General features: G+C 37.4%; 1 protein-coding gene across 2 annotated transcripts in view; it reads left to right on the top strand.

The window, feature by feature from the left end:
* Window positions 1-19,847, top strand: part of ptpn4a (protein tyrosine phosphatase non-receptor type 4a) — a 113,829-nt gene that overhangs the window by 62,424 nt on the left and 31,558 nt on the right. For both annotated transcript variants that reach the window (XM_036139585.1, XM_036139584.1), the window contains exons 8-12: window positions 2,668-2,788; window positions 6,092-6,179; window positions 8,827-8,915; window positions 16,661-16,724; window positions 19,419-19,591. In XM_036139585.1, the coding sequence (XP_035995478.1) occupies window positions 2,668-2,788; window positions 6,092-6,179; window positions 8,827-8,915; window positions 16,661-16,724; window positions 19,419-19,591 (535 nt within the window). The remainder of the gene's footprint in view (window positions 1-2,667; window positions 2,789-6,091; window positions 6,180-8,826; window positions 8,916-16,660; window positions 16,725-19,418; window positions 19,592-19,847) is intronic.

Below are 19,847 nucleotides of genomic sequence, written 5' to 3'. Positions count from 1 at the left end.
CTCAAGCTGTATGCAAACGAAATTTGGTTCTGTACGCACTCTGTGCATACAAAATGACAATAAAGTTTGTCTAAGTCTAAGAAAGTGGCGTACGCACGTTTAAGGCCCCATTTTTGTGCACATTCAAGTAGTATAAACGAGACCCCTGGTCACCAGCTGATTTCTCTTAGTTTTTTGTCTTTTTTAGTATTTGCTTTCTTGCTTTATTCCATCATTATAAAAATATACCTAAACTCACATCGGTCCCTTTCATAAAAAAAAATAAAAAAAACGTACAACTTGAACAAAAAACAACTTCCTACCTAATAAACATCATAAAAACAAAATGCAGTTGAGTTGTTGAGGGTCGCTGGTGACGTGTAGATGGATCATCATCTGTTCACATCCCATAGATCAGAGGTATTAAAACCTCCTGTTCAACATTACTTTGCTTCCTGTTATGCTGCCCCTTAACTGCCTTGAGGCAAGACCACCAAGATTTCCTTAACAATCCTGGATTTATTTATTTTTTGTTATGGTATCGAAAACTGTTATTTATACAGTTTATATATGGGCACCAAATGTCTGTACGATGTAACCAAAGTCACTTTTTTTTGGATCTCCAGAGGCATCATAGGCTTGAGATCCGTTTTATTGCCCCATATATAAAGCCGACCCTTTTTGACAGATGCCATCGTGACAACATAATCAGTGTTCTTGGGCTGTTAGTTTGCTTTAATGTTTGACGCTGAACTGTGCATGCCCCTGGTGGTGTGCAGCCATCAATAAGCGCCTGAGCTGCAATTGATTTGTTTTTCGATACGCTTAGGCTACCGGCTTGTAGGTCAGTCAGGGGACTACTTGAGCCAATTGATGTTTTAAAGCTTCAGCTGAAAGCGAGCGAGCTAATGGGATCCACTTTTAGCTGCCCATCCCAGAGGGTTCTGAAAGCTAACAAGAGTCTTTTCATTCGTTCTGATTGTTGTCTGCAAGCAGCCCTTTTCATTACCGTCGAGTTGGAACCCAAGTTAAAGTTAAATTCCTCCATTTCTTTAAAAAGTCTGTTTTTTTTTTTTTTTCATTAAAAGAAAGCCTAAAAGCAATCCGTCCTTACCCTTTAGGTTGTGAAATACATGATATGCACACATAGATAGATAGATAGATAGATAGATAGATAGATAGATAGATAGATAGATAGATAGATAGATAGCTTTATTGTCATTTTGTATGCACATAGTGCGTACAGAACGAAATTTTGCTTGAAAAAATCCCTCTAGAAATCACTCTAAAAAATTAGTACCCTTTGGTTTGATGAGAGGAAAGAAAATGCATTAATAATATAATAATTTATAATATAATAATTTTAGCTGGACTTAACTTTTAAGATTATGCAGGAAACTCTTTCACACCCTTAAAAAACATATAGCAGAGCACAAATGTGCCTTTATCACAATCATCAGGTTGCATGTAATTATCATGAGGCGTGGAATAAAATCTACAACATGCAACTCTCTGGCTTCTAAACACTGCTCATAGCTTTTCAGTAGCATTGCAGATCCTGGCCATGGCAGGATCCTAATTGTAGGTAATTCATCAATATAATGAACCAGAACTTCTATCATGGAGGAACCACACAACCTGATACCGACCTGATGTCTCAATGCCAGATAGAGCTTGACAGATTTTGCTTTTACAAGTGGAGCGAACAGCTTTCATAGTGCTCTACTTGATTTATGCTTATAAATAGCTTTATTGTGATTCCTGCAGGGAGAATTTAAAATTATATGGACACTACAATGGGAAAGTAAAAGAGTAAAAGAAAAACAAGAAGTGAGAGAGAAAAAAAAGAGTAGAGGTGAAAGAAAGAAGAGATAAAAGGGAGAGAATGATAAAACCTTCTTTGTCTGCTCCATCACCTGGAAAGAGAGATGCAAAAAAGAACAGCACAACCAACAGACATAAAGCAACAGATAAATTCGAATAACACCTAGATGCCATTGCTAAATCATATATATTATTATATAAACTGACACGTGTAATGTGATACCTGAAAAAAGAAAGTGAAAGAACATAAATAAATAAATAAATTATAAGATAACTGTATATAAGTGAACATTTAATACCTGGGACCCTTTACATTATAAACAACCGTTAAAAGGAATATTATCAATACTAACAACAGAGCACAGCTGTGGTTTGGCGCTTGTGTAAAAATGTAGAAAACGTTTCACGGCGATTGGTTTTAACAAGGTTTTATCGGCTGAATTGGTTTTCCCTGGAATCAGCCGGGGTCTTTTTGACATTTAAAAACATATATGCTTCGCTGCTTTACTGCAAATAAGTTGGTATTAACTGATTTTTTTTAGTCAGCTGAAAGTGTAAGACAACATAAACACAATGGATTTTCTATTAGTAAATCCTGTAAAAATAAACAGCTAGTCGTTAATCAGCCTCAGCTCAGTAACAGGACCTGAAATCCCTTTTAAATACTCAAAAACAGGAATTTCAGCCTTTGGTTATTGAATGAGGGCCAAACATCTAAAACTTTATTTATCAACAAGAAAAAGGGAAACTGCTTTGCATTATAGATTAATGAGACGGACCGTCCATATTTGTCAGCGATCGTTCTGGTTTTGTTCAATTAAAGTTACAGACTGATGTTTTTTTGTCCCCTTTCCTTTCCTGTAGCCGAGTTGGGGGACTACAATGAAGCTGAGCATTCTCCCGGCTACCTGTCCGAGTTCTGCTTCATCCCAAACCCGCCGCAGGACTTCCACAAAGAGGTCTCCAAACATCACCAGCAGCACAGGTACGCTCCGACAACTCGCCTGGAATATGTGTAGAAACAGGAAGAGTCGACTGGAAAAAAGCGTTTTCAGGTCCAGATCAGATAGTTTCTGCGTTGTGTTGGAAATGTCTTAGAAAGGATTTTGTTTTTGTTGTAGTATTTTCAAACTCTGGATAAATGTGGGTAAAAAAAAAAGAAAAAAGACTGAAGTATTGAAAAATTCATCCATCCATATAGTATGAGGTTTATTACAGACACAGCTTGAGCATCATATATATATATATATAATATATCTTTTTTTCTCCTTTTTTTTACCCATATATATATATATATATATATATATATATATATATATATATATATATATATATATATATATATATATATATATATATATATATATATATACCTATTTTAAATGAATAGCCATATGTTGTCTGATGCAGATTCTTAATAAGGTTCAACACTACATGTTGGTTTCTCAAACAATCAAACACACTGAAAATCATCTCAAAACAAGGATGCATTTTTGGTGCATTTTACAAAATTCTTAAGATTGATAAGGCGACATAATTACAATAAATTGATTTAAGTTTAGATTTGTGATTCACAAATTACATAATTCTGTAGTTTTATCACAAAATATCATCTGCACCATATAGCCTTGTGTTGTAACAAAGCAGGTTTACCAGCTATGGGTCACATGAGCTCAGTTACTACTGACTATTCAGCTTAAATCTATAATAAGAAAAAGAGTTGTAAAATATTTGTAGTCAAAACAGCAGAGAATATGGTCATAAGCTGTGTCACATACATCTGCGTGAGACCAGAGTGATAAATGTTAGAAAATATTAAGATTAACTGCAGGAGACTAACTACAGGTCTGCTATTTTAAAATTCTACATGTTAAAATTCACTGTCCTTGTTATATTTTTACACATAGAGAAATAGAAAATACAACTTAGGGGGTTAGTAGATCAGGCAAATTTATAGAAAATGTGGTGCACGGATAAAATCCAGAAAAGTTCCTTCACCACATGCTATACATGAAAAACATAAAATGAAAAATAAAAAAGAAGAAACATTTACAAGAAGGCACTTTTTTGTACAAAAGAAAAAAGGCAGGTGGTCCAGCTTCACCTAGGGTCTATCTGTGCACATCCATCCATCCATCCATCCATCCATCCATCCGTCCATCCATCAATTAATCATCCATCCATCCATCCATTATTCATCAGTCCGTCCATCCATCCATTTATCATCTGTCCTTCTGTCTGTCCATCATCCATCCATTAATCATCCGTCCATCTATCCATCCATAAATCCATCCGTTAATCATCTGTCCATCCATCCCTTCATCCGTCCATCCATCCATCAATTAATCATCCATCCATCCATTAATCATCTGTCCTTCCATCCATCCATCCATTAATCATCTGTCCATCCATCCATCAATTAATCATCCATCCATCCATCCATCCATCCATCCATCCATCCATCCATCCATCCATTAATCATCTGTCCATCCATCCATCCATCCATCCATTATTCATCAGTCCTTCTGTCTGTCCATCATCCATCCATTAATCATCCGTCCATCTATCCATTCATAAATCCATCCGTTAATCATCTGTCCTTCCATCCATCGATTAATCATCTGTCCATCCATCCCTTCATCCGTCCATCCATCCATCAATTAATCATCCATCCGTCCATCCATCCATCAATTAATCATCCATCCATCCATCCATCCATCCATTAATCATCTGTCCTTCCATCCATCCATCCATTAATCATCTGTCCATCCATCCCTTCATCCGTCCATCCATCCATCAATTAATCATCCATCCATCCATCCATTAATCATCTGTCCATCCATCCATCCATCCATTAATCATCTGTCCTTCTGTCCATCCATCCATCCATCCATCGATTAATCATCTGTCCATCCATCCATCCATCCATCCATTAATCATCTGTCCTTCCATCCATCCATCGATTAATCATCCATCCATCCATCCATTAATCCATAGATTAATCATCTGTCCATCCATCCATCCATCCATCCATCCATCCATCGATTAATCATCTGTCCTTCCATCCATTCATCCATCCATCGATTAATCATCCATCCATCCATCCATCCATTAATCCATCGATTAATCATCTGTCCCTCCATCCATCCATCCATCCATCCATCAATTAATCATCTGTCCTTCCATCCATCCATCCATCCATCCATCGATTGACCATCCATCCATCCATCCATCGATTAATCATCTATCCATCCATCCATCCATCCATCCATCCATCCATCCATCCGTCCATCCATCCATCCATCCATCGATTAATCATCTGTCCTTCCATCCATCCATCCATCCATCCATCGATTAATCATCTATCCATCCATCCATCCATCCATCCATCGATTAATCATCTGTCCTTCCATCCATCCATCCATCCATCCATCCATCGATTAATCATCCATCCATCCATCCATCCATCCATCCATCCATCCATCCATCCATCCATCGATTAATCATCCATCCATCCATCCATCCATCCATCCATCCATCGATTAATCATCCATCCATCCATCCATCCATCCATCCATCGATTAATCATCCATCCATCCATCCATCCATCCATCCATCCATCGATTAATCATCCATCCATCCATCCATCCATCCATCCATCGATTAATCATCTGTCCCTCCATCCATCCATCCATCCATCCATCCATCCATCCATCCATCCATCGATTAATCATCTGTACTTCCATCCATCCATCCATCCATCCATTAATCATCTGTCCATCCATCCATCCATCCATCCATCCATCCATCCATCCAAAACCTGACCTCTGTAGAAATACGTGTATTAAATAAATAAAAACCAATATCTCATAGTTTAAATAATAGCATTAAACACATTGGGAACTCTTGGATTTTGACTGGAATTGTGACAGGAAAAATGTGTAGGAAACGTTCCCTGTTGTGGGAACATAAAGATATTTCTAAACAGATGAACTATAAATAAACAGTCCCTTTTGTGGGTGTCGTATTTGGAAATGTTGGTGTTAAGCTTTAGAAACGCCTAACACAGTTAAACGCGTTCTGACAATCGCAGATTCACACAACGGCACCTCATATGCTGCACTTTACTTGACCCTTTTCCTCGCAATTACTTCAATTCATCTGTGACTGACGATTTCTTCTTCTTTTGTCTCCTTTCCCCCTCCACCGCCCTGCCATCAACGCTCCCTTTGCTCACACAACCACGCTCTTGTCCCCGTCTTTCTCCGTCCCCTCCTCCCTCTCTCAGCGGTCTATCTCCTGCCCAGTCGGAGTTTAATTATCTGAACACAGCGCGCTCGCTGGAGCTCTACGGGGTGGAGCTGCACTATGCAAGGGTGAGTAAGGTTTAATTCGATGTGTGTTATTTCCTGCCTGTCTTTCTATATGCTTATGGCTACATAAAAATAGGTGCTCCACAAGGAAGACAGCTTAAATGTTGCCACCAGTTGCCGAATATAGCCATTAAAACCCTGTTTTACTAAAAGCAGTGTGGGATACCAGAATCATAAAACAAAATTATTATTATTTTTTTTTTACATCTGCTGAATAGATGTGGAATGATGAATAGAAAAAGATTAAAGGTTCGTTAACCTGCCCCCCCTGCTTTCATCTTTTCATTTCCAGCTCATCCTATAGAGTGAATCCACAGGACCAGAATTAGAGCAATGTACTCTCAGCCATGATGTGAGGATGGGGGGGGGGGGGGGAGGATATGAAGAGATGAGTTGTTGTGTAAATAGAGGCTAACATATGGATTCAGCTGAACAGATTTAAAAAAACATGAAGCATTCATGACAGACATGTTTAGCATATATATGTGTTTTCCTAGCCTTCATTTTCCCTCTTTGTGTTACGCATTACTGTGTTGTTTGTCTGATCTGGCTACATGTGGAGCTCAATCCATCTCAGGATATCATACAAAAATCTAATCAGTTTTTTTTTTTTTTTTTGTCTAGACTTTTTATATGAATGATAATGACAATTCAATACAGTGAACTTTTAAATTTAACACATACAAACACATATACTTTCTGTTTCTACTATATATATATATATATATATATATATATATATATATATATATATATATATATATATATATATATTATTTAGTGAAAATGTTTGAAATTAATGAAGGGGATTTAGTCCTACTGATTTATTCCTGATTCCTACTTTACTTATGAGTCCATGCTATTCCAAAGTCCATTAAGTAAACAAATAAATAAATATGAGGGGCCATAATTTATTCTGCCACCCTCAGTCACATACATACATCTCTCATAAACATGTATTCTTCTGACACACATATTTTACTCTCATGTTCATATATTTGATATTTTACATCTATTTTGACTATTGATTTTTCATCAATGTAAAATATATAGGAAATTTTTTGACCAATCTGTATAATCTGATTCAATTTGACTTTGTAAAGTGCCTTGAGATGACGTGTTTCATGAACTGGCGCTATATAAATAAAATTGAATTGAATTAAAAAAAAAGTAAAGCAATGAATATATGTGTATAAGAATGAGAATACATGTGCGAGAGAGACAATATAGTGGAAACGCGAGTCGGATGATCGGGTGAACTCTGATTGGCTGAGATCGTTCAGGGTCAAATCAATTTTGTTGCAATATTTGGCGACTTTTCAGATCCCTCTAGCAACTTTTCAATTTTTTTCTTTATTTAAAAAAAAAAAAAAAAAAAAAAAAGCAACTAGTAAATGGGCTTGTGCTTCATGAAGTCGGACAACCCAAAATCGCTTTACACTACAATCATTCACTACAATGAATCCCATGAGTAATCCACTGTAAATAACTGTACAGTTTAAATTTTCCCATTTACATATTCATGAAGGCTTACAGTCTTTTGTTTAAAATGTTGTTTTATCATCTTTTCATTTTATTCTTCAATCAGTGAAATGTTCCCAGGGATTTTATGTTTATACTGATAAATTACACAAATAGTTATTTGTGATCAATTAATTTTATTTAGTAGGTATTTCAAAAAAACTTTCTACAACTGACAGTTGTAATCAGTTTGTTTTATTATTGAATAACAATAATGAACTAATCAAACATTGACATTAGATATCTGACTGAATTATTTCTGCTTTTAACTCACGTGAGAGGTAAAATAAATATATGTTTCAGAAGAATATGTTTGTGAGAGTTGTATATACGTGTCAGAATAAATGACGCCTTGTACGGCCCCTCATACATAAACATACATATACACGTTTACATGTGTCTACGTACATTTACACACTTATTACCTACATACTATAGCTCACCACAACCATTGCACAAGCACATCTGCACCCATGTACAGTAGCTAAGTGGTGTTCACTGTTCTTCTTCCATCTCATTTGTTTTCCTAACCAGTCTCATGGTTGGACATCGCTTTAATTCAATGCTAAGTTTGTTCCATACCTTCACACATCTTATTGCAATGCAAATTATTTTTATGTTTGTTCGAGCACATGAGATATTGAAATTTAGATTATTCCTCTAATTATACCCTCCCTCTCTCAACAAAAAGTTGAGCCGACAAAGCTTTCTTTGTTTTAAAAAATGAAGGTTCCCTTTAAAAGCCTCTAACTTCCTTTTAAAAACAGCAAAGTACGTTTTTTTTTTTTGTTACGAGCAAGCTGATCAGGCCACATATGTGAGGAAAATAATTTTTCCACATTTTGTCACACTGCAACCACAAACTTCAGTGTAGTTGATTGGGTATTATATGACAAAGTAGTGCATACTTGTGTACTAGCAAGCGTATTATACATGATTTTCTAAATAATTTAACAATAATAATAATAAAAAAATCTGCATTTGTGTTCCCTTTCTACTCTTTTAACCATAACTAAAAGTAGGGACCAGGTATAAAACAGGATGTGGCATAAATAAATCTATATATTCTCCTGCTCAGCTCTGTTTTTTTACTGTTGCCTGCAAAAATTGTCTGTTGTTCTTCCTTCAGGACCAGGGCAACACAGAGATTCTCATTGGGGTGATGTCCGCTGGCATTGTGGTTTACAAGAACAGGGTACGGATCAACTACTTCCCATGGTGAGTCCAACACAGATGGAACACACACCGGTGAAACTGCAAACTGCGATAACATTTATGGGGTTTATTTTATAATCAGCATATTTCATTCAGCTTGGAAACGCGTACAGAACAGCACACATTGAAGAAAACTAAGATTCACCCTGAAAAGACACAGTAGTTGGTTATCTTGTACAAAACCGCACAACTTTGGATCCAAATGCATGTATCTCCCCTCCAGAGCTGTAACAGAGGAGCTTGAAGCTGTCTTCTGCTACAGCTCTGAGTTGAAGTCTTGAAGAACGTTTCACAAGATTTTGGGAAAATGTCTTGACAATAAGTTCCCATTCGTGCTGTTGGGTAATTTCAAGGTCATTTGAGGACGAGAAGATCTGCCTCGCCTTTTTTTTTTGCTGGGTTTCATTCCAGAGGTCCTCGCCGTGGTTGAGGTCGGGGTTCTGTACGGACCACACTGAACTTGTCAGATTGTCTTTATAGTCTCCACTTTGGGCACCATTGTGTGTTTTTTTTTTTTTCTTTTTCTCAGTGTCGTTAGAAATCTGGAAACATGGCATGAAGAGGATTTCAAACACTTTTGGGTCTCAGTGAAACAGCTGAATTAAGCATTAATGCACACCGTGTGTAATAAAATCTGACTGCTGGAAACATGCTGTACATTGTTTGGAAACGTTTGTATTTAGTTTTTTAAAAATGGCCAAAGCAAAGGAACAGGTTTTGAAATGATTAACACGGAAGGATCGAGTTGAAAATGGGATAGATTGCTGATAACTTACCTTTAGACGTAAAGCCTACGTACAATCGTAAGCCGAGTAAGACCATGGAAGACCAGTACGTTCTCAAAGACCAAAAAAGGATAAATATGTCTTTGATACACTTCTGTTTGGTCCCAGATCACATATATGCCTATTTAGAGGCTATTTTGGGGTCATTTGAACCATAGCGTTTCACTACAGCCTCACTGAGGGCAGTAATGAGCTGGTTTGTACACAATCTGCTCAGAAGAGACGAGAAAAGCAACCAGAAATGAAGAATATATTGATTTCTATGTGCAGTTTTTGTATCCTTGAGGTCCGTGAGAGATAAACTATCCCAAGGAGAGAAATGCCTGCACCGTGAATTAGACAAAAACAACAAAAAGACAAGCTTTAGTGTGGTTTTGTTCTGTTTCTACTGTGGGTTTGGTGGCACCAAACCTATGAAAGAGAGTGTTACCGCTGCACCAGGTGTCTGTGGAGAGTCCTGGCAGACACCAGTGAGTCTGACAAGCGGACGCAGAGTGGACCTGGAGACGTGAATTCACCTTCAGCTGGAGATGCTCCAAACTCGATGATCTCCAAAATCTGAATTTCTTTCCCCCCATCAACAAATCTTTCTAACCTAAATACTAACAGGTCACGCCAATAACAAAAAAAACGCTTCAGTTTGAGAGAAGATTCACACTTATCTACTTTTAGTATCACTGAGGTGTTCAGAAGGACATCAGAGGATCACAAAGATTAAAAAGTTTAGACATTAAACTCCTTTTTTTTTTTTCCCTACTGAGGCATGACAGCCACCACATCAGTCAGGCTGCTATAGCAGAGAGCTAAACTCTCAGGGTCCTTTCACCGCTTCGCCATTTTGTACTTATTTTGTCGTTTCATACCTTTTGGGTAGAAAAACAGAGCCGTTTGTCAATTCACAAGTACCTCAGGATCTGTTGAAATGACAAAGGTGCTGATCATTTTAGGTCAGATTGGTTTAGTTGTATCCATTGATGTAGTCTCTCTCTGGAAACACGCTGGATTTGGAAATGTTGATTTAACGCTACCTGTAGGGAGGACGCTGTTGTTTACAGTAAGCAATGCTAACCAAACTGAAACAATTAAGAGAAATAAACGCTGTCTGCTCTGAATTGTTATTCTTAAAAGCAGAAATTATAGTTGTTTAAAATGAGAATCAGCTTATGAAAGCTTTACCAAAAAAAAAAAGGAAACTTTGATCATCTTGACCTTTTAACGCCGGGCTGAGTTTACATAGTAGATTTAATCGATAATGTCTGTGAGCATTAAAGGTAACTGATGACAGCATGCTAGCTTTACACTGAAATGACACTTTCCCATCGTCAGTGATGGTAACCTTAGTAGGGTTGGGAATTGAAAAGATTTTCACGATTCCGATTCCCTTATCAATTCTGTGAAACGATTTGATTCCTTTTCGATTCTCTTTTCGATTCCAATTTGGGGAAAAAAGGAGAACAAACAGTTTGATGATGAGCATCAACTTTGTTTACTTAACTATCACACGACCTTAAAAACTAACAAGGTCAAGATGTCCACAGAAAATGTGCAACTGGAGTAACATTTATATTTGTTTAAATAAAAAAAGGAATATAAGAACAAACATAATTCAGTAGATAAGTTGTTTAGAATACATGAAAATCGCAATAGCTAGAATCATGTAAGAATTCCAGCTACCAGTAGTTCTAATTAAACATGCTACCAATGAATGGCTGGATTAACGATAAAGGCACACTCCCTTAATAACCCCAAAGAGATGTAGGAAATTGGTTTATTTCCAGAAATGGCATATGATTTACTAGGAACCAGCCAGTGACGTAAAACTAGCTACTTATCACCAGAGTTGCTTTCCATGCTGGTCGTAACTTTAGCTTCTGTCCGGTAAGAATCAAAAACACGGCATTCGTTAAATTGTATGCCATGTTGTGTGCGCAGGTGTTTCTGCCTGTTGGATCTATTTCCTCCCGCGGATGTATATGCCATTTTGCAATGATTGCAAAGCGCCTCGTTGCCATCTTTCTCTTCCTTAAAATGAAGCCAAACCTTCGACCGCTTACCCCGATGGGGCGGCATTTTTTTTGTTTGGTTTTTCGCCTGGTCACGTCGTACTTGCTTACTGAATGCCGTGTGCGTAACTTGCGTAAAAAACGTGGCGTAACTTGCTCAGAGCTGCAGCACTGCAAAAAGAGAACTAAAAATAAGTAAGTTAGAATTTTCTTGAAATGAATGTATTTGCCCTTGATTTGAGCAGGTAAATAAGATTATCTGCCAATGGAATGAGCATTTTTACCCCTAAAATAAGATAATTAGATATACAGCACTTGAAATAAGATGATGGAGATGAATTGTCCCTATTTTAAGTGCAACAATCTTATTCCATTGGCAAATAATCTTATTTAAATGCTCAAAACAAGGAAAAATACTCTAATTTCAAGAAGATTTTTCTTATTTTTAGTTCTATTTTTGCAGCGAGCACAACGGAATCGAAAAGAGAATCGTTAAGCGAGCTGCCAAACGGTGCCACGAAATTGAAAAACACGGAACCGGTTCTGAACAGGAACCGGTTTTCGATTCCCATCCCTAAACCTTAGGCCTGTCGGAGTTCTGCTTTAGAAAGATGGCTTTCGTCCTTATTTTCAGCAAAGTGACTAATTAGGGCACTTCTACAGGGTTTGGTAGGAGACCAGACGGCTTCGCTGTAGATCAAGCAGATGAGAGCAACTACTAATGCCCAATTTATCTATGTGTTTTGAACAAGCTTCTGTAGCAGAAAACCAACATATGTTGAGGAGACTCTGTTAAGGGGTTTTATGATCAGGAGTTTGTTTCCTCTTTGGCCCACAGAAAACCTGGCAGCTTTCAGGTAGAAGTGAGGGGATCTGTGTGGACAGGAAACACAGCTGAGAAGCTCTCCCGCTGTAAAAAAAAAAAAAAACAAGCGTTCTTTGTTGATATTTGTGTTCTTTGTCATTTCCACTGAAGTGGAAGTTCAAATTGTGGATGTCCTTGTTACAATCCTGCCTCTGTGGCCGTCGGCCCGCCGCCAGCTCCACTCGAGCTGCCTCACAGAGAACTGGCCTGCATAGTGTTTGAAAATCTCTCGCTTAGAGATTATTGGCAGGGAATATAAATATCTAAGCCTCCGGTGAACTTTTGCAGATTGATGCATTTGACTAGACCATGTTTTTTTTTTCTAGCAGTGACCTGGTGTTAAACCAGGTTTCCTAGAAAAATTACAGCCATCAAATCTGTTTGCTCTCGCTGACCCCGTTTCTGCTGCTAGTTCCTCTTATGACTCGTTTTGTCCTGTTCTCTGTTCAATGAATCAGTACTTGGAAATCTGCTTCGCGCTGCGGATCCCTGTTAAAGAGAATAAATGTTACTGCGGGCAGAGAGCAGAAGAGAAACTTTATTTAGTCATTATTTACTGGGAAGGCTTATGCAAACTCCTCTTTCTTTGTACGAGTTGTTATAAATTACATTATTGTAAAGTTCATTTGGTTATCATATAGATTTATTACATACTGAGTGAGTTCATGCCTTTTATTTGCTTTATTTCGGGGCACGCTGGTGGCGCAGGGGGTAGCGTGACCGATGTACGGAGCCTTAGTCCTCGACGCGGTCGACCCGCATGTCTCTCCCCCTTTTCCACCCCCTTCCTGTCAGCCTACTGTGTTAAAAAGTGAGCCACTAGAGCTGTGAAAAATCCCCAAAAAAATAAAATAAATTTGCTTAATTTTGATGATTACAGCTAATTAAAAATGAAAATTCTGTTTTTTCAGAAAATTTGAATATTCATTAACAAAAATTAAGAGAAACTTTTCAGAACCTGACATTATTTACTGGGAAGGGTTATGCAAAGTCCTGTTTCTTTGTATGAATCGTTATAAATTAGAATATTGTAAAGTTGATTTGCTTGGGAAAGTGAAACTCATTTAATATATGGATTTATGACATACTGAGTGAGTTCATGCATTTAATTGGGTTAATTTTGATGATTACAGCTAATTAAAAATCAACATTCAGTTTTTCAGAAAACTTAAATATTCATTAAGAAAAATGAAGAGAAACTTTTCAGAACCTGACATTATTTACTGGGAAGGGTTATGCAAAGTCCTGTTTCTTTGTGTGAATTATTATAAATGACATTACTGTAAAGTTGATTTGGTTATTATGAAGATTTATTACATACTGAGTGAGTTCATGCGTTTAATTGGGTTAATTTTGATGATTACAGCTATTTAAAAATCAACATTCAGTTTTTCAGAAAATTAGATTAAGAAAAATAAAGAGAAACCTTTCAGAACCTGATAATGTTTACTGTGAAGGGTTATGCAAAGTCCTGTTTCTTTGTATGAATCGTTATAAATTACATTATTGTAAAGTTGATTTGGTTATTATATAGATTTATTACATACTGAGTGAGTTAATACGTTTAATTTGGTTCATTTTGATGATTACAGCTAATTAAAAATCCAAATTCATATTTTTCAGAAAATTAGAATATTCCTTAAGGAAATTAAAAAAGTATTTATAACACAGAAATGCTGAAAGTATCCATGCCTTTTATTATGTGGTTGAGGCTCCTGTTGCCTGAATTACGGCATCAGTGTAGCATGGAGGCTCTGCTGAGAAGTGAACGAAGCCCGTATTGTTTTAACAGCGGCCTTTAGCTCATCTGCACACAGTTGCAGCTCATTTCCTGGATACGTTTGCGTGGTGGCTCTTTAAGCACTGCCTCCAGCTGCGGTCCACGTCTTGTTAATACCGAACCTTTGAATTGGCTTTTCTTCAGCTACATTGGTTTGTGCATTTGTTTCTACTATTTGTTTTCCTTCCACTCAACTTTCCATGAATATGGAAAGTGCCATGAGAGTAAATGTCTATATTAAAATCCCTTTTTATTGGTAATATGCTTCTTTTTTCTTTCTTTTTTTTTTTAGGAAACTGAAATTTGAGCGCTCTTCACGTGCAAACCATAATCAAAATAGAAATAATGCATAAAATATATGTAATGAGTCTATATTGTACTACATATATTTTGAATTTAATTATTGAATAAATTAACTTAAATGATATTGCAGGTTGAGATGCACCTGTAAGCTAACTTCAGCGGTTTAGTTTTATTGCTTGGGGACGGCCTTGAAGTTGAAAAGGTTTAAATCAGAGCGGAGGCCTCCTGAGTTTATCCCACCAGATGAGTTAAATTTAGAGACTAGCAGCGGCGTCTTCGGCAGCTGTTCCTTAAGACAGAAACGGCGAAACATAATCACGGTCACCCTCTCTCTGGATTTCATCATCCTCTTATTAACAAAGGCTCGCTGCTTATGTCCTGGCTGCTCTTGGATTTCTTTTCCAGTTTTTTCCCCTTTCGGTTTAAATGTTATATTAAAATTAGGGTGCAGACAAGCAGCAGAAAGACATTTACATTTTTTTGCCTCTTTTCCTATTTCTGTTTGCAACAGCCTGACAAATGAGCCACTCTTAGATGGGGCATGACTCATGCTCTGCTTAAGTGTGTGTGTTTGTGTGTGTGTGTTGTTGCCAGAGCAAGTGTGTGTAAAATATATTTAGCAGAGAGCGATGAGTCACAGCAGCCGAACTCTGGGAAGGGATTATGTTACTCTGCTGCTGCCGCTCATCAGTAGCCGTCTTACCGTTGCCTTGCGTGTGGTCCCCCTGATTTTAGCATAATTTATACCCTCGCTCCCACAAGTGATTGGAAAATATGTGCCGTCGCACCGCTCCGAGACTCCTCCGCTCTGATAAGCTTCTAACCCTGCAGCTGTAGAAGGAAGGTTGGAGGTGAAATTAACATTATGGCTGTGTGACATGGAGTGATTCAATTGCACTATGAAATCAATTGTATTATGAAATATGACTTAAGTAGGGAACTACATTATCTTTAAATGAGATGTATTACACCCCTGTCTTACAATAACCAGACTCTGTTCTGGCTGACTGTTCAATGCCTGTCCCAGCTTGTTTGGTGTTGGTGAAGGACTACAAACTAAAGAAATCCCTCCCTCCGTCTGCTGCTCATGAGTGCTCATGCATTATTGACTGCTTGATAAAGTTGGACTTTACTATTTTGATTAAACAAACCCAAAACTTATGATTTTTTTGACATTCTGTAAGTATTAATTAGCAGTTTTAGCCATTTGGCTAGTTAGCATCGCTAACTCTTAGCAGCAGCCTCTCTGGTTATTGTGGTTATTTTAAACATTCCTACCATCCCCAGCCTCTCGCCCTCCTTCAATGGTCGGCTAACATTTCCAGAACATTTATGCTCTTTTGTGTTTAGAGTTTGAAGTTCTGAGCAAAGTACGGCAACGTGTTGTACTCCAGTTAGCTTGATGTTGCTGCAGAAGCTCTTTGTTGCTCATCTCCAAAGGGATTATTACTATTTCAGTTTGACATGACTTCAACTGCTCTAAATGTTTGCAGAAAACACTCAGCGTGTCTGTATTTTCTTTGTTCCAGCAATCACAAATTTGGCCTCCATGGTCACAGGTGTACAGCAAAGCGGTAGTCCACATAAAATCATAGATAGGAAGCAGGTCAGCTGGAAGCAGAAGGTTTAGTCTGCAGAGGTTGCCAAGTTTCTGCTGCCGGTGGTCAGACCTGATAAAGCGCTATACAAGTACAAGCCATTTACCATTTTCTGCAGAAATATTACCTATAGGTCTCCTGATTTGAGGTGGAAGCTTTTAGTTTTTAATTAGGACAAAATTATTACAGAAAAGTAAAAATCCTACAATTGAGAATGTTAAGTACAGCACAAAGTGTTGAAATTAACACACTTTTGACATTCTCTTTAATTTCATAGTAAGTCAAACATGCATTAACATGCGGTTCTGTGTTGGTGTAGTATAGGTATTTTTGTCAGATTTAAAAAATTTTGACATTTATGTGATTTAAAAAGCCAGAAACTGACTTTATGTTGTTCCATTTTCCAACTTCTAGGTTGAAAATAGTGAAAATCTCCTTCAAGTGCAAACAGTTTTTCATCCAGCTGAGAAGAGAGGCGGTGGGTGAACACACAACAACTACTCACTCAAACATACATGCACCTCTAGATCAGCGTCTCCCACCCACACCTGCAGCACATACAGTGTTATTTTCATGTTTTGTGTCAATTATATGAATTTACCTATGTACTTTATTAAAGCGCATTATTTCAGCTGTGCTTTGTCTGCATCAGGTGTCAGATTAAGCCCCCTGTTGTCTTTGTCCTGATCATTAATCCCCCTCTTAAAACCTTTGTTTCACATTTAAATCTCTTTGTTTTGTGTCAGCCTTTTGTGAATGTGCAGCCATGTTTTATGCTTTTTACCAATCCTACGTTTAAAGGGCACATTTAATCATATTTTGATGCCCAAAAACCTACAAAGCTTAATAGTAGCAACATAGATAATCCAATGTCTGGCTTTTTATAGCTTTCAAAGCAGACACACAGATTTTAATTTTAATGAAATGGCTTTGCTTTATAGAACTGAATCCGCAGATATTGACAATACAGTATCACATAAATCTATCTATCTATCTATCTATCTATCTATCTATCTATCTATCTATCTATCTATCTATCTATATATATATCTATATATCTATCTATATATATATATCTAAAGCGAATATATAGAGGAGAGATAGAGATACGGAGAGAGATATTAGAGCTATATATCTATATATATATATATAGAGATATATATATAGTATATATATATATATATATATATATATATATATAATTAAATATATAATTAAATAAACAAACATAGCCGGCTATATATATATATATAAATGCCAGCTGTTAAACACCACCAGGAAAACATATAACAGCCATAGGCTTCAAGTCTTAACACGGCTGAAAAGACTGTTAAATAGCAATCATTAACTCTGCTCTTTAAAGAATATTTATTAATGGCCTTTGTTTATTTCCTATTTCTTTTTCTAACATCCTTTCAATATTCCCTCACAGTAGTTTTTAATTTAATGAAAAATAGATGTTTCTTCTGATGTTACGATGCAGAAAATGTTATTTGGTCACATCTTTTACACGTGTTTCCTTTCAGGCTATTATCTCTGTTTTGATTCAGTGAAATTAGAGGTTAAGTTAAGGAGAAACTATAATGAAACTCTGTGTTGTAATGTTTACGGTTCTATCATTGATTTGTCTGTCCAAAGTCTGATGTTGCTTTAGCAGCAGCTTAACTGTAGAACATTTTTTTAGAGAGCTGTAACTAAATGTTCCTGAAGGAAGGTTCATGTCCATAATAAAGTTTCTATGCAGTCGAAAAAAATTGTGGAAAAAGTGTAGAGGTTGTTATAAATATATCTGGACGGACCAGTTTGAAAAATAAACTAGAGGATGGGAAATATTTGGAATGTCTGTTTTTATCCATCCATCTGTTTGGCCACCATCCACCCATCATTCAGTTCAATTACATTTAATTTATATAACACCAGTTCACAAACACATGTCATTTCAAGGCACTTTCCAAAGTCAAATTCTATAAAATCATATACACAGATTGGTGAAAACGTTTCCTCTCTAAGGAAACCCAGCAGATTGCATCAAGTCTCTCCAAGCAGCATTCACTCCTCCTGAAAAAGCGTAGAGCCACAGTGGACAGTCGTCTGGATTGTTGATGGCTTTGCAGCAATCCCTCATACTGAGCATGCATGAAGCAACAGTGGAGAGGAAAACTCCACTTTAACAGGGAGGAGAACCTCCAGCCGAACCAGAACCAGGCTCAGTGTGAACGCTCATCTGCCTCCACCCACTGGGGCTTAGAGAAGACAGAGCAGAGACACAGAAAGCACAGAAGCTCACATTGACCCAGGAATCCTTTCTATGTTATATGGTAATAGAGGATGATGTACCTTCCTTGGATGATGTCACAACTAACAGAACGCCAGACCAGGTGTACCTACTATGAAGAGAAAAAAATACACCAGAAAAAGAACAGAGAATGTAAGGTTAAAAGTTGAAATAACAACTAATAATGCAAATTGGAGAACAGTAGGATAACTGGGAGTTGGTTCCACAGGAGAGGAGCCTGATAGCTAAAGGATCTGCCTCCCATTCTACTTTTAGAGACTCTAGGAACCACCAGCAGACCTGCAGTCTGAGAGTGAAGTGCTCTGTTAGGAACATACGGGGTAATCAGAGCTCTGATTATGATGGAGCTGATTATTAAGGGCTTTATAAGTTAGTAGAAGAATTTTTAATTCTATTCTTGATTTAACAGGAAGCCAATGAAGGGAAGCTAAAATTGGAGAAATATGATCCCTCTTGTTGATTTTCATCAGAACTCTTGCTGCAGCATTTTGGATCAGCTGAAGGCTTTGAACTGCATTTTGTGGACTTCCTGATAGTAAAGAATTACAATAGTCCAGCCTTGAAGTAACAAATGCATGGATTAGTTTTTCAGTGTAACTCCTGGACAAAATACATGTCTTGATCAAAAATAACACCAAGAGTTTTTTACTTTATTACCAGAAAACGATTTAATGCCATCCAGATTAAGTGACTGATTAAAAAGTTTATTTTTTGAGGACTCTGGTCCAAAGATTACAACTTCTGTCTTGTCAGAATATAAAAGCAGAAAATTAAAAGCCATCCAGGTTTTGCATCCATCCATCTGTTTCGGCCATCATCAGCACTATTCATCCCTTTCAGCCGCTCATAAGCTGCTGTTTCTCTATCCGTGTGCAGACGGAGACTCGGGAGACGCTGCTGGGCTTCAACATGGTCAACTACCGGGCCTGTAAGAACCTGTGGAAGGCCTGCGTGGAGCACCACACCTTTTTCAGGCTGGACCGGCCCATCCCACCGCAGAAAAACTTCTTTGCTCACTACTTCAGCCTGGGCTCAAAGTTCAGATACTGGTGAGAAGATCACCCCGACACAGAGGAGCAACCAGACACCAAACAGGCTTTTATGATGCTTCGTCATGCATGAGTTTTTGTTTTTCCTGTCATTTATCTTTGGTATGAATCTCTGAAACTCTGACATGAGGGTCATAGAATGTCTTCCCATGTTGTCCAAACATTGTTTGCTAATTTCTTTAAATGTCTCTGCTTCCAGATATTCATTTGGGAAAATACGTCTTCCTCTATTCTCAGTTAAAGCGAACGCTGATTC

Source organism: Fundulus heteroclitus, chromosome 7 (assembly GCF_011125445.2).
Source record: "Fundulus heteroclitus isolate FHET01 chromosome 7, MU-UCD_Fhet_4.1, whole genome shotgun sequence".
NCBI classification, from domain to species: Eukaryota; Metazoa; Chordata; class Actinopteri; order Cyprinodontiformes; family Fundulidae; genus Fundulus; species Fundulus heteroclitus.
The sequence above is the reverse complement of the archived record's forward strand: the minus strand, read 5'-3'. Positions and strand labels throughout refer to the sequence as shown.